Source organism: Suncus etruscus, chromosome 12, assembly GCF_024139225.1.
Source record: "Suncus etruscus isolate mSunEtr1 chromosome 12, mSunEtr1.pri.cur, whole genome shotgun sequence".
NCBI classification, from domain to species: domain Eukaryota; kingdom Metazoa; phylum Chordata; class Mammalia; order Eulipotyphla; family Soricidae; genus Suncus; species Suncus etruscus.
The window spans coordinates 39,654,871-39,669,526 of record NC_064859.1 but is presented as its reverse complement, the minus strand read 5'-3'; the positions used below and the strand labels follow the sequence as shown (position 1 = coordinate 39,669,526).

Below are 14,656 nucleotides of genomic sequence, written 5' to 3'. Positions count from 1 at the left end.
GCAAATAAATTCCCTACCTACTGTTCCAATTCTCCTGCCCCTTGAACCTTACATTCTTGTGTGATCCAAAACTGGTCAGGGTAGTAGGATACAAAGCAAATGTCCCAAGATGGGAATTGTCTTATAGGTTCTGTAGGGAAATTCAGCTAGTGGATTGGTGATTGTGAGTGCCAAAAACTCTGAGAAAACAAAACAAAACAAAACATAGCTGGGGTATATGGGTTGCAGAAAGGGAACTGGGATGGGGGGAAGACAAATTTGGTGATGGGTATTCCCCTGATTCAATGTTAATATGTACCTAAAATCCTACTGTGAAAGGTATGTAAGCCATTATGATCGCAATAAAAATTAAAAAAAAAAAAAACCCATCGATGAGTGAGACTATTCTGTGCCTATCTCTCTCCCTTTGGCTTATTTCACTCAGCATAATAGATTCCATGTAAATCCATGTATAGGAAAATTTCATGACTTCATCTCCTGATGGCTGCATAATATTCCATTGTGGATATGTACCACAGTTTCTTTAGCCATTCATCTGTTGAAGGGCATCTTGGTTGTTTCCAGAGTCTGGCTATTGTAAATAGCACTACAATGAATATAGGTGTGAAGGAATTTTTGTATTGTATTTTTGTGTTCCTAGGTTACATCCCTAGGAGTAGTATAGCTGGATCGTATTTCCAGTTTTTGGAGGAATCTCCACATTGCTTTCCACAAAGATTGGACTAGACAGCATTCCCACCAGCAGTGAATAAGAGTTCCTTTCTCTCCATATCCCTGCCAGCACTGCTTGTTCTCATTCTTTGTGATGTGCGCCAATCTGTGGCGTGAGATGGTACCTCATAGTTGTTTTGATTTGCATCTCCCTGATGATTAGTGATGTGGAGCATTTTTTCACGTGCCTTTTGGCCATTTGTATTTCTCCTTTGATAAAGTGTTCATTTCTTCTCCCCATTTTTTGATGGGGTTAGATTTTTTTTTCTTGTAAAGTCAGTGCCTTGAATATTTTGGATATTAGCTCCTTATCTGATGGGTATTGGGTGTATAGTTTCTCCCACTCAGTGGGTGGCTCTTGTATCCTGGGCACTATTTCTTTTGAGGTGCAGAAGCTTCTCAGCTTCATATATCCCCATCTGTTTATCTCTGCTTCCACTTGTTTGGAGAGTGCTGTTTCCTCCTTAAAGATACCTTTAGTCTCAATGTCATGGAGTTTTTTTTACCTATGTGTTATTCTATATACTTTATGGTTTCAGGTCTGATATCAAGGTCTTTAATTCACTTGGATTTTACCTTCGTATACGATGTTAGCTGGGGGTCTGAGTTCACTTTTTTTTGCAAGTGGCTAACCAGTTGTGCCAACACAACTGAGGCTTTCCTTGCTCCATTTAGGATTTCTTGCTCCTTTATCAAAAATTAGGTGATTGTATGTCTGGGGAACATTCTCTGAGTATTCAAGCCTATTCTACTGATCTGAGGGTCTGTGTTTGTTCCAATACCATGCTGTTTTGATATCTATTGCTTTGTAATACAGTTTAAAGTTGGGGAAAGTAATGCCTCCCATATTTCTTTTCCCAAGGACTAGAAAAGCAAAACATTTTAACTACCCAAATTCCCAACTTCTACAACTTTCTGCCAACTATGAAGCATAAAGTGTATAAAATATAAAACACAAAAATTAATTAAAAATCCTATCACTCGGGGCAGGAGAGATAACATGGAGGTAAGGCATTTGCCTTTCATGCAGAAGGCCATTGGTTTGAATCCTGGCATCCCATAAGGTCCCCATGCCTGCCAGGAGCAATTTCTGAGCATAGAGCCAGGAGTAACCCCTGTGCACTGCTGGGTGTGACCCAAAAATCACACACACACACACACACACACACACACACACACATCCTATCACCCAAAGATAATAACTATTACTTTATTTTCTGGTAATATTTATAAAAATTTAGATTACATTCTATATCCTAGTACTTTTTCACTCAGTATAAAAGCACTTTTCCATGTTGTTAAATAATTTCTTAGAGCATGACTTTTAATTCTTGCACATTATTTCATATGACATACTATAACTTATTTACTAGTCCATCTAATTGAACATTTTCACTTCTTTTACAACTAAAACTGTGATGAGTGTCTATCTGTAACTGAATATAATCTGAAAATCTAAATGTGTATAATTTTAAATACTTAACATAAGACACTAAAACAATTTCAAAGTTTTAAGAACGTAACTTATATTTATGCTGAAATAGCTAATGCAAAACCAATTATTAATTTGCAGTATCAGGGAGGAATGGAGCCAGTCCCAACATTTTGCCTAGAGTTCCAATCAACCAGGCCCACCAAGCTAAGTTTGAAGGCAGCCCAGGGTTGTGGTGTGCTTAGGCCCTGTGGCAGTGCTTGGAGGGTTCTCTAGGCCAATACCAAATGATGCCAGGGGTCCATGCAGTGCAGAGGTAGCACTGGGGATGCTCTAACACTGTGGCTAACTTTATAACCCCATGAAATGTCATTATTTAGTTTTGTTTTTGGACTACATTCAATGATGCTCAGAGATTACTTGTGGCTCTGTGTTCCAGATTTGTGGTGATGCTAGGGGATCATCTAGGATGCTGGGGGTCTAATCTGGATCAGCCAAGTACAAGGAAATGCCTACTCATTGTACTATGGCTCTGGTTTCCCAAAATAAATTTTCATATAAACATAAAGTAGTTCTACCAAGATAACAATATATAAAAGGATCAAGAGTCTTCCCAGAAAGAATCAATTCATTTTGTTTTGTGATAGCAGGAATCAAAACCAGTGTTTTACATATGCTAAGTCACTTTGTCACTGAGGTATGTTCTCAGGCCCAAGAAATCCATTTCTTTATTCATTTGTTCACTTAATGTCAGGCCCAGATTCAGCAGTAAATAAGATAAAAATCTCTAACTGCTGTTTTATAATCAACCAAGGAGACATAGTTTACTAAAAAATAAAGTCGGGGTTCAAGTGATAGAATAGCAGGTAAGGCATTTACCTTGTACTCAGCTGACCCAGGTTCCCTGATCTCAGGCATTCTAAACTTGTCAGCATAATTTCTGAGTGCAAAGCCAGGGATAATCTGAGTGTTGCTGAGTGTGGCCCTAACTCCCTTCTACCCCCAAAAATAATTCTAATAGTCAAAGATATGTGTTCACATTTTACTATCAGTTTATTAAAATAACATAAAACCAAAGCCATTTATTATTATTATTATTATTATTATTATTATTATTATTATTATTATTATTATGTGAATGTGGTGGGGAATCATACCAAGTTAGGCTCCTAGTTCTGCACTTAAGGATCACTCTTGAGACGGAGAGACAGCATGAAGGTAAGGTGTTTGCCTTGCATGCAGAAGGACAGTGGTTCAAATCCTGGCATCCCATATGGTCCTGTGCCTGCCAGGGGTGATTTCTAAGCATAGAACCAGGAAGAACCCCTGAGTGCTTCTGGGTGTGACCCAAATCCCGCCCCCCCCCAAAAAAAAAGGATCACTCTTAGCAGCACCCAGGGAACAACGTGTAAAAGTAGTGTTCCAGATCACCACATGAGGCAAGCACCTTTTAATCCTTGTTCTATCTCTCTGGGCAAAAATTCAAGTCATTTATTTATATCCTTGTGAGGGCTCAGTAGAAATCATTGACTTTCTATCTGAACAAGCCTAGCCTTTTCGGGTCCCAGAACTAGGCTGTAGGCAAGGCCATAGGGTCTTGTATAAATCTCTCCCCAATCCTGCCATCCTATATTACACCCTCTTTAATTCACACATACCATAACTCCCGTTCACTTGAGATCATGCCTCAGGTTTTAGTCTATAGAGCTCAACCTAGCTGCTTTGGATTCCCCTTTATCAAATTCAATGAACTTTCACACAAATGAAAATATCATATACCAAAATCAACTGAAATGACCATTGTTGATGGAAGATGCACTGAAAAGGGGATTATCATTCACTATTGATGGGGATTTTGTCTGGTTAAGCCTTTATAGAAAACAGTGTGAAGAATTCTCATAAAGTTAAGAGAAAGGAGAGGCAGACACAGAATTCTCTCATGTGTGGATTGTAAAGAAGCGTAGTAAGGGTATAACAAGTACTCAACAACAAAAGAAATTGGGAGCTGATCCTTTATGAAAGCTTTGTACAGGGGAGAAGTTAGGATGAGAGGAAGACACTGGGACAATGGTGGAGGAAAATGGACACTCTGGTGGCAGTGCAGTGAGTGATTGTTATGCATAAAACCCAACCTTGGTGCCTAAAATATTAATTTTAGAGTATTTACATAACCCAGCAATAACTGTGGCATCTATCCCCAAGGACACTCTAACATTATCCCATAAGAATATATGTACACCTATGATCATCACAGCATTATTCACAATGGCCAAGATCTGAAAACAATCCAAGTGTCCGACAATAGATGAGTGTAGAATGATAGTGTGGCTTATATGCATTATGAAAAAAGATGAACTTTTGCAGTTCACTGCAACTTGGATAAATTTGGAAGGCAAATTAAAGTGAGTCAGAAGTAAAAAGATAAATACTAGACAATCTTGATCATATGTAAACAAATCAAGGGAATAGACAATCCCTAATGAAAAGACACCTGGAAAAATTACAGGGGGCAGGGAGGAAGATGGACCTTGGGACAGTGGTGAAAGGCTTTGTGGTTGGTATACTAGAATTACAAGTCTGTAGTAGTCCCATGACAACAATGTAACTGTTGCAATCCTCATTCACTCAATAAAAATAGGGGTGGAGGGGTAATACAGGAGGTAAGGTGTTTCTTTTTTTTTTTTTTTTTTTTTTTTTTTTTAGTTTTTGGGTCACACCCAGCAGTGCTCAGGGGTTACTCCTGGCTGTCTGCTCAGAAATAGCTCCTGGCAGGCACGGGGGACCATATGGGACACCGGGACTCGAACCAACCACCTTTGGCCCTGGATCGGCTGCTTGCAAGGCAAACGCCGCTGTGCTATCTCTCCGGGCCCAGGTAAGGTGTTTCTTGCCTGGCATGTGTCCAACCTGTTTGAAATATGAACCCATCCACAAAACAAACAAACAAACAAGTAAAGTTAGAAATTTTAAAATGTGGTCAAGTGCTATTGCTATTCTTTCTCTATTATATTAGCCCTGTCAGTTTATTATTATAGACTTTGTCTACATCATTCCTCACCTTTTATGCTCTTTAAGGCTCAGAAACCAAAATACTATCATTTCCATTATCCTTTTTGACTCATGAATTCCAGTACGTCATATCCTTTCTAACAGTATACTTTTTTTTTTAATAATATGTATCTACAAATACTACTTAGTAATCAATATCACGGGACAATTAATCTTATTTGTTAGGAGATACCTGTTGGGCCAAAGAGATAGTACAGTGGGGAGGGTGCTTGCCTTGCAAAGACCCAGGTTCAATCTCCAGCATCCCATATGGTTCCTGACACCCTCCCCCCTCAACAGGAGTGATCATGGAGAACAGAGCGATAGTAAGCCCTGAGCACTACCAGGTCTGCCCCTACCCCTAAAAAAAAAAAAAGAAAAAGAAAAAGAAATCTATCTTTGGTACTCTGAATGCAGAAGATTGTTGAAGTTATGTGTATTTAGTAAAATGCCCCCCAAAATAAAAGTAAACTCAGTTTACTTTTCACTCATTCACTCATATTACACATTTAGGGACAAAGAGAAAGAAGTCAAAGGAAGTCCCCAGCTACGTCTACTGGTTATAATAAATGAACTATTGTTAGAGAGGCAATGTGACAGTGGTGAAGCTAATGGGTGACAAAGGTCCAGAGGAGCATCTTGCTAGTCTTTGAAAATTAAGAGAAATATCAGCAAACAACATCTACAATAATACTTAAGTTGAACTATCCTTTATTTGTAATAGCTGGAGTGGGGTACCTACTGTGCCACTATCTAGATTTTAAGAAACATAGCAGTAAACAAAACAAAGTCTCTATTCAATCCCCAACACTACATAAGGTCCCCTGAGCACTGCCAGGAGTGATCCTTGAACACTGCTAGGTGTAACTCCAAAACAAAAACAAAAAATAAAATGTCCATAATCTCATAGAGATTACATTTGGGTAGAAGCAGATAGCAATATGTAAGAGTATAATATGACAAGGAGAAAATAGACAACTACGTAGCTACAGAGGCTAGAGAGTAAAGGAAGACAGGAGGGAGCTACAAGTAAGATATGAAGCCAGGAAAGAGGAAAGGTCTCACTGAAAAATAACGTTTTTATGAAAAAAAAAAATCAAGAATTACTTCCTATTAAGTAAAGGAAGTGGGTAGGGCACTTGGCACTTGCCTTATATGCTGCCAACCCTGGTTGAATTTCTGGCACCCTATATGGTTTCACTACCCCTACCAAGATACCAAGAGAGATCCCTGAGCATAGAGCTAGGAATAAGCCCTGAGCACCACTGGTGCATACCACCAGGTGTGGCCTCAAAATCAAAACAAACACCCCAAACCAAAAGATTTGCCAAGTGGTTGGAGGGTGTGTGCATGTGCTAACAGCAAAAAATGATGACAAAGTTTGTACTTTTGAGGGAATGTTTGTTGTTTACAATAAAATTCAAGTCCTACTATAGTTACTGAGTACACAAACCCCTCCACCAGTGTACTACCAAGTTTTTTACATTAGTGATTGTTGAAAAAAATAGGAAATTCTCATTTTCAGTAGAGATGGGAAGAGTAAATCAGAAAAATTTAAGTAGCTGGAGATATAAATTGCAGTTTGAATATGGCAGCATGTAAGAAATTAGACATTTCCCAGAGAAAACTAATTTGGGGATGAGGATGCAGAGAAGAGGACGTAATAAGAAGATACTAGCTGGGGACTTGAGAAAAGAGTCAGCGGCTATTGCAGTAGGCAGAGGACCAGGCTAAGAGCTTGAATCGTATGCCACTCATTACAGGCAGGCATTCTAAAACTTCTTCCTAGGTTATGACCTTCAATACTCCAAACGTCAGAACTTGGAATTTCTAGAAGCAAGTGAGCATCCTTAGGGTTCTTCTCTTTATTGCCTCATTCCTCAATGACAACTTGGGGTTCAGTAGATCAACAATCAAGAGAGCAAGACACTAACCAGCCTTGTAAGCTGCTGACCAGTTACAACGCCGCCCATCACTACCAGGAGTCACTCGTGAGCCCAAATTCGGGAAGAGCCTCTGAGCATGTACAATTTCAACATATTAAATATCAATAAATTCTTTTCAGGAATGAGTGACACCACAGGCCCTGAATACGCCTCAGGGTAGGAGCTAGATGGGGGATCCGATGGAAAAAGAGGCTATAGGGCCGGCGAGAAAAGGCAAAGGCTGGAGTCTTAAAGATGTGTTTGCCTGGAATTGGCCACGGAAATCCCATCCCTTGAGGGAGGAGACCACTAGCTCACACCAAGGTACGTTTGTGTCCTGGTCCGTGTCCTCGCCACATCCCCATTTTTCCTTCTTTTTTTCTAACCACATTCCCATTTTTCTTTCTCCATTTTCCTTCTTTTTTTCTAATCACATTCCCATTTTTCTTTTTTTCTAACCACATCCCCATTTTCCTTCTTTTTTCCTAACCACACTCCCATTTTTCCTTCCCCCTTTTTCTAACCACATTTCTATTTTTCCTCCCCCATTTTTCTTCTTTTTCTAACCACAGTCCCATTTTCCTTCTTTTTCTAACCACATTCCCATTTTTCCTTCTTTTTTCTAACCACACTTCCATTTTTCCTTTTTTTCTAACCACATTCCCATTTTTCCTCCCCATTTTCCTTCTTTTCTAACCACATTCCCATTTTTCTTCTCCATTTTCCTTCTTTTCTAACCACACTCCCATTTTCCTTCTCTTTTTCTAACCATATTCCCATTCTTCCTTCTCTTCTTCTAACCACATTCCCATTTTTCCTTTTTTTCTAACCACACTTCCATTTTTCCTTCTTTTCTAACCACATTCCCATTTCTCCTTCCCCATTTTCCTTCTTTTCTAACCACACTCCCATTTCCTTCTCTTTTTCTAATCACACTCCCATTTTTCCTTCTCTTTTTCTAACCACATTCCCATTTTTCCTTCCCCATTTTCCTTCTTTTCTAATCACACTCCCATTTTCCTTCTCTCTTTCTAACCACAATCCCATTTTTCCTTCTTTTTTTCTAACCACACTTCCATTTTTCCTTCTTTTCTAACCACATTCCCATTTTTCCTCCCCCATTTTCCTTCTTTTCTAACCACATTCCCATTTTTTTTTTTTTTTTTTTTTTTGTGGTTTTTGGGTCACACCCGGCAGTGCTCAGGGGTTATTCCTGGCTCCAGACTCAGAAATTGCTCCTGGCAGGCACAGGGGACCATATGGGATGCCGGGATTTGAACCGATGACCTCCTGCATGAAAGGCAAACGCCTTACCTCCATGCTATTTCTCCGGCCCCCACATTCCCATTTTTTCTTCTCCATTTTCCTTCTTTTTTTCTAACCACATTCCATTTTTCCTTCTTTTTTTCCTAAACTACCATCCTGCCTTTGGTCTCAGGCCTTTCTCACCTCCACTCAACTCTGCTTTACCCTACTCAACCCAGTCTAAATCTCCTCACCTCAGTCTCTAACTCCATTTGGTACAGTGCTGTGAGATAGTAACTAAGGGACTCGGGTGCAGCAATGCATCCTGGGAATAGTAGTCCTAACAACAAAAAAAAAAAGCGCCGTGAAAAACTACAACTCCCAGAAGAACTTCCATTTCCTTCCTTTTCAACATGGCTCCTCTCTTGCCCCTCCCCAGTAAAGACACCTCTGAGTAACATCAGCGGAACGGAAAGCACCTTTTTAAATAGTTTAAAATGAATAGAAACCTGCTACTTAAGAGATTTATCAACTCTGTTTTAACATTCTTAGAAAACGGAGTCACGCCCCGATCAGGCATCTAGTTAGACAGCCTCTTAGATAAGCAGTCAGGCATTGGCGTGGCCGCCTAAGAGGCGGGGCCTCCGCCTGCAACTCCGGGAACCCTGCGGCCGGGCTGGTCCTTTTCCTTTTCCGTCCGCCATCGCTGGTGAGTGTGTGCTCAGGGTCTTCGTCTCTGGTTCGCGGCCTTACCTGTGTCCCCCCCCCCCAAGATCTAAGCTTTCTCTTTTCCTTTCCCCCACCCTCAGGTGGACCCGCATCCAAGATGCAGATCTTTGTTAAAACCCTTACGGGGAAGACCATCACTCTCGAGGTACGGGCTAGGCACGAGCTGGTTTCGGAAACGTGCCTCTGGAGCTGGGCTTTGCATGCTGGTTGTTGCAGCGTGCAGCGTGGGGTTTCGAGGCCCGAAAGTTGGGCTACGGGGTTTTGGAGGACTCCCCGAATGCCCAAGCAAGTCAGGGTTGCGCGGAGGGACGGAGGTCCAGCCTCCGCGTGGCTGGAACTCGTCGCGTGTTCGTGCCTAGCTCCAGGCCACAGCCCGCCGCCCCAAAACCTGGCTTTGCTTCCTCTTAGGTTGAGCCCTCGGATACGATAGAAAATGTAAAGGCCAAGATCCAGGACAAGGAAGGTAAGGTTTTTTTTTTTTTCCCCCCAACGTGCAGTGGGAAGAAATCCTATTGACCCTGGGGAAATAAATAAATGGAGTAATAAGGTGCTGTGTGTTGATGAGCTTGAAGTCAGACAGCCAGGCATTTCATATGTGTGACTGAAACTAGTTCGTGACACTCTGTGAAATGAGAAATTGGCAAAATGATTATTAGTTACTGGGGTAAATGTAGTTATTACGTGTAAACTTGAGATACTGTTCCCTTCTCTGTACTAAGTGCTCATTAGCCACTACTAGAACTGATTGGCTTAATTTTTAAATCGTAGTGGATATGCTTTTATTTTTTTGCTGTGTCTTAAAAGTGCTTTTTCCCCCTTCTAGGAATTCCTCCCGATCAGCAAAGATTGATCTTTGCTGGCAAACAACTTGAAGATGGACGTACTCTATCTGACTACAACATCCAAAAGGTTGTCTATTGGGGAAAGCATCTCCTCCTTTAAAAGAGTTTTATTACATCTTAGTTAATAGGATTGCAGTGGTGATTTATGTACAGATCTGCCACATCACCTCCACCTTTTCTCTCATTGCTTATGGTTTTGGTGCAAGCTGTTCCCTCCCTTAGTCAATCTATGTATTCTAGACCTTCTCCTATATCCCCAAGTTCCGGATAATCTCATCAGAGGATATATTAGGCTGATTTCCCCCACTCAACTGGCTTGCCAAACACTGGTCTGTACTTAGTACCAGTGTTAAAAGGATTATCATACAATTGATACTATACCACAGGTGAGTGGGCTTGTGTTAATGCTTGATGATTTATTTCACGGAGCAGTTCTTTAATTATAAATAAATCTTAGGAAATTTTGACTGATATGCAAGGATAAGGAGGTACTGTTTTCTGCCCCATCCTGGGATTTAAAGCATTTTTTAGTTTGCATCTTAGCAGATTTAAATTTTCTTTAATTCCCATAGTTTATGATATACCCCCCTTTGCCAAGTAGAGAAAGAAAGTCCCTTATCTGCTTTGTGTATTTCTGCTCTCTGCAGTTTATAAATGCTGGTTTTGATGTTCATTGTTAACAGAAAAACATTAGTATAATTGATTTTAAGCTGGCTTTTACCTTTTATTAATAGGAGTCTACTCTTCATCTCGTTTTGAGACTTCGGGGTGGTGCTAAGAAAAGGAAGAAGAAGTCTTACACCACTCCCAAGAAGAATAAGCATAAGAGAAAGAAGGTTAAATTGGCTGTCCTGAAATATTACAAGGTGAATCTGTTTTCATTGATGGCTAGAAAAACAAAGCAAAACCTTGGTTTACTTGGAAACATTACTATCCATAGTAACTTCACATAGATTTGACTATCAGGTTTTTTTGGGTGGGGGCTATCAGGTTTTGTTTGATTAGTTGAAATGAGTTTTTTTTTTAATTGTTTTTGCCATTCGTTTTTATTCACGTGTCTGGCTTGAGACTTAAAAATGCCTTATGGGCTGGAGTGGGTAGGATGCTTGCTTTGTATGTGGCTGACTTGGCTTCCCTTCGAACCTGTCATTTCTTCTTCCACCCCTTTCCCCAACACTGCCAGGTATGGTTGAAAAAATACATGAGCACATAGGTCTGGTCAAATGCAGATGTTTGGCCTGGGTTTATTTTTTTAACATAAAAAATGCATTCATTTACATTATAAAAGTTTGGGAGTAGGGCCCAGAGAGATAGCCGATCCAGGACCAAAGGTGGTTGGTTCGAATCCTGGTGTCCCATATGGTCCCCCGTGCCTGCCAGGAGCTGTTTCTGAGCAGACAGCCAGGAGTAACCCCTGAGCATTGCTGGGTGTGGCCCAAAAACAAACAAAAAAAGTTTGGGAGTCAACAGTTATGTGTGCCACATGAGTCTCAGTGCCATCTAAAGTTTATATAAAAGTGTCTTTTCTCAGTTTATTATCTTTAATAGTAGCTTTGTATTTCTCCTAAGCTCTAGGTTAAGACTGTTGTAAATTTATTTTAACAGTAAGTGTATTTTCTAGGTGGATGAAAATGGCAAAATCAGTCGTCTTCGCCGAGAATGCCCTTCAGATGAATGTGGTGCTGGAGTTTTTATGGCCAGCCACTTTGACAGACATTATTGTGGCAAATGCTGTCTGACCTATTGCTTCAACAAACCAGAAGACAAATAAATGATTACCTGTATGGGTTAATAAAGGGCATGAGCTCTAACATTAATTGTTATGTTCTGGTCCATTGATTAAAGAATGATTTTAAAATATGAAATTAAGCATACTTTTCTTTGAATAGTGACATCAGTTATCTAGGGGCCGGGAAGGTGGCGCTAGAGGTAAGGTGTCTGCCTTGCAAGCACTAGTGTAGGACAGACCGAGGTTCGATCCCCTGGCGTCCCATATGGTACCCCCAAGGCAGGAGCGATTTCTGAGCACAAAGCCAGGAGTAACCCTTGAGCGTCAAACGGGTGTGGCCCAACAAAACAAAAAAAAACACCACGAAAATCAGTTATCTAGAGGAAAGCCAGTTTTAGTTTTCAGCTCTGCATTATGACATTTAAGGGCAGGGCAGGTGGCTGCTGTTGTCTATATCAGGCATTGTGAGATGTATTCTGTGAACTGAAACTGATTTTGTCCTCCACCCCAGAGCATAGCACTTATGTGAAATGTCTCATTCCATGTTAGTGTTCTGAACTCCTGTTGAAATTTAGTCGATAAAATGGTTTCAGTATGTTGTAAGGTATTTGATAGTGGGGCCCAATTTACATAAAACTTTCTTAATATTCCACCTAGAAAACAGGTGTAAGTTTATTGAGCTGGTAGCAATTTGCTTTCATCTTGCTTATTTGAAAGCATAGGTTTCTGTTCGTTTTCACAATGCATGTTAACACAGTTATTTATAAATAATATTAAATTTAAAAAGCAGGCTAAAGTACTTTAAAATCCAGGGTCCCAGGAAGTCTTGGCTGGAACTTCCTTTTCTTCATAACACATTATTTCATCTCCTATTTTAAATTCTATTTTTTCTTCATCCAAAATGAGACCACAATCCATCCCAGTTTTGATGACAGAAACATCATCTTTATGGTGTTTCAGTGAAGCTAAGGAGCCTTAATAGAGAAAAAAAAAATCAAGTTAGCAAAATAAAATAGTACATTGTACATTGTAAAAACTTGCAGTGAAAGAATATTTCATACATTCAGATGATTGTCTTATACTGAATACTAGGGGGAATGAAGTAGAAGGGGGGGGAGGTACATTGTGTCAGCATTTGTGATAGTTTTAACAACTAAACTTCAAGAAGGTTAAGGCAGAATAAGATTGCAGGTCAAATGTAAAGTTAATGATGAGCAAATAATAGATTGCATGTAGAAAGCTGCTGGAAAATATGAAGTTAGGGAAAATAGTTGAGTTAGCAAGAAGGAGAGCCTGAACAAGAAAATAGATATAGAAAATCAAGTTTTAGTAAAGACTTGACAATATTGCTTACCCTTCCAAATAAGTTGTCCATTACGGGTTAATTTAAATTTTTTTTGTTTTTCTAACTGCCCCTTTTGGACTCTGCAGCCAGCCACAGGAACTTTCTTCTTCCCTTCTGTTACAGAGAAGGTAGCTAATACAGAAGCCTCACCTTGAAAAAGAGAATATTAGTGTAGAGAAGACGGAGACAGGGCTATAAAGAACACAGTGGGTAGGGTGTTTGGCTGGTAAGTGGCTAACCTGGGATTGATCCTTGGCATATGTGGCCCAAGCACCACCAGGAGTGATCCCTATGTCCAGAGTCAGGAGTAAATCCTGAGGATTGCTGGTGTGGCCAAAAACAACTTGGAACAGTTTTATAAAAGATACATTGAGAATGCTAAGAAGTGAGCCCGGAAAGAGCACAGCGGCGTTTGCCTTGCAAGCAGCCGATCCAGGACCAAAGGTGGTTGGTTCGAATCCCGGTGTCCCATATGGTCCCCAGGAGTAACCCCTGAGCATTGCCGGGTGTGGCCCAAAAACAAAAAACAAACAAACAAAAAAAGAATGCTAAGGACAGATAATTCAGGTAAATGCTGGCTTGAATAGGATGATCCAGGTTTGATCCTCAGGACTATAGGGTTCCCCAGGTTCATCAGCAGTGATTCCTGAGCACCAATAGGACTCATTCTTTATACTGATTGAAAATAATAGTAGTATACACAGTTGGGTGAATGTTTATAGGAGTGGGACCCAGGCCCCTATGCATTTCTTAGGAAAGGCTCTCCCTCCCCAGTCCTGCCAAATAAAGTACAAGTACTGAGTGACAAGGAGATACAGTATCCAAAGTTCTCAAATGGTCCAGGAAAAATGAGTATGAATAGGAGAAGAATGATGCATGAGGCAAAATACAAGCAACTGAGCAAAGGTAACATGTATAAGGAGTCAGTTCCTTATACGTTTTCTGGAAGTTTAAAGTTTAAAGTATTTGGAAACAACATGAAGTTACTCAGTTCATTATAACTAAATTTAGCCTTCAATTGGCCAAGGGATGTGATAAATTTTTCTTTGTTCTTAGGCCACACATGGTGATGCTTAAAGGTTACTCCTAGCTAGGCGCTCAGAAATTATTCCTGCTTAGGGGACCATATGGGACACTAGGATTGAAACCCAGGTCCGTCCTGGGTCAGACACATGCAAGGCAAATACCCTGCTGTGCTATCGCTCCAGCCCCATGATATATTTTTGTTTGTTCTTGGATCATACCCGGCAGCACTCAGGGGTTACTCCAGGCTCTACTCAGAAATCACTCCTAGCAGGCTCAGGGGACCATAAGGGATGCCGGGATTCGAATGACTGTCCTGCATGCAAGGTAAATGCCCTACCTTCATGCTAACTCTCCGGCCTCATAAAATATTTTTATCTGTGGGCCAGCATCGCATTCCGGAATTCAGAACTTTGGGCCTCTGTACTAAGGGGACATTGGGCAGTACTTGGCCCTGTGGGACTGCTGCACACAAGATAAGCATGTGCTCTACATTTGAACAGTCTTTCTAGTCCTAAAAATTATTCACCTCTAGTGTGGATAAATACCAAATTAAGTCTATATGGACTAATTCTTCAACCACATTCTTGAAGTGGCCTCCAGTTTTGATGAGATTTTGAGTTGTGA

At 40.5% G+C, this 14,656-nt stretch overlaps 2 protein-coding genes across 2 annotated transcripts in view; one reads left to right on the top strand and one right to left on the bottom strand.

Annotated features, from left to right (window-relative positions):
* Positions 1-9,131: 9,131 nt before the first annotated feature.
* On the top strand, positions 9,132-11,797 carry RPS27A (ribosomal protein S27a). The gene is made up of 5 exons (XM_049784796.1): positions 9,132-9,235; positions 9,499-9,553; positions 9,914-9,999; positions 10,667-10,798; positions 11,554-11,797. The coding sequence occupies exons 1-5, from the start codon at positions 9,188-9,190 to the stop codon at positions 11,701-11,703; spliced, it is 471 nt and encodes a 156-aa protein (XP_049640753.1). The 5' UTR covers positions 9,132-9,187; the 3' UTR covers positions 11,704-11,797.
* A 532-nt stretch (positions 11,798-12,329) lies between these two features.
* MTIF2 (mitochondrial translational initiation factor 2) overlaps positions 12,330-14,656 on the bottom strand; it is a 29,298-nt gene continuing 26,971 nt past the window's right edge. The window contains exons 14-15 of the mRNA XM_049784778.1: positions 13,016-13,156; positions 12,330-12,635 (exon numbers count right to left, since the gene is read on the bottom strand). Coding sequence (XP_049640735.1) covers positions 12,463-12,635; positions 13,016-13,156 — 314 coding nt within the window. The 3' untranslated portion in view covers positions 12,330-12,462. The remainder of the gene's footprint in view (positions 12,636-13,015; positions 13,157-14,656) is intronic.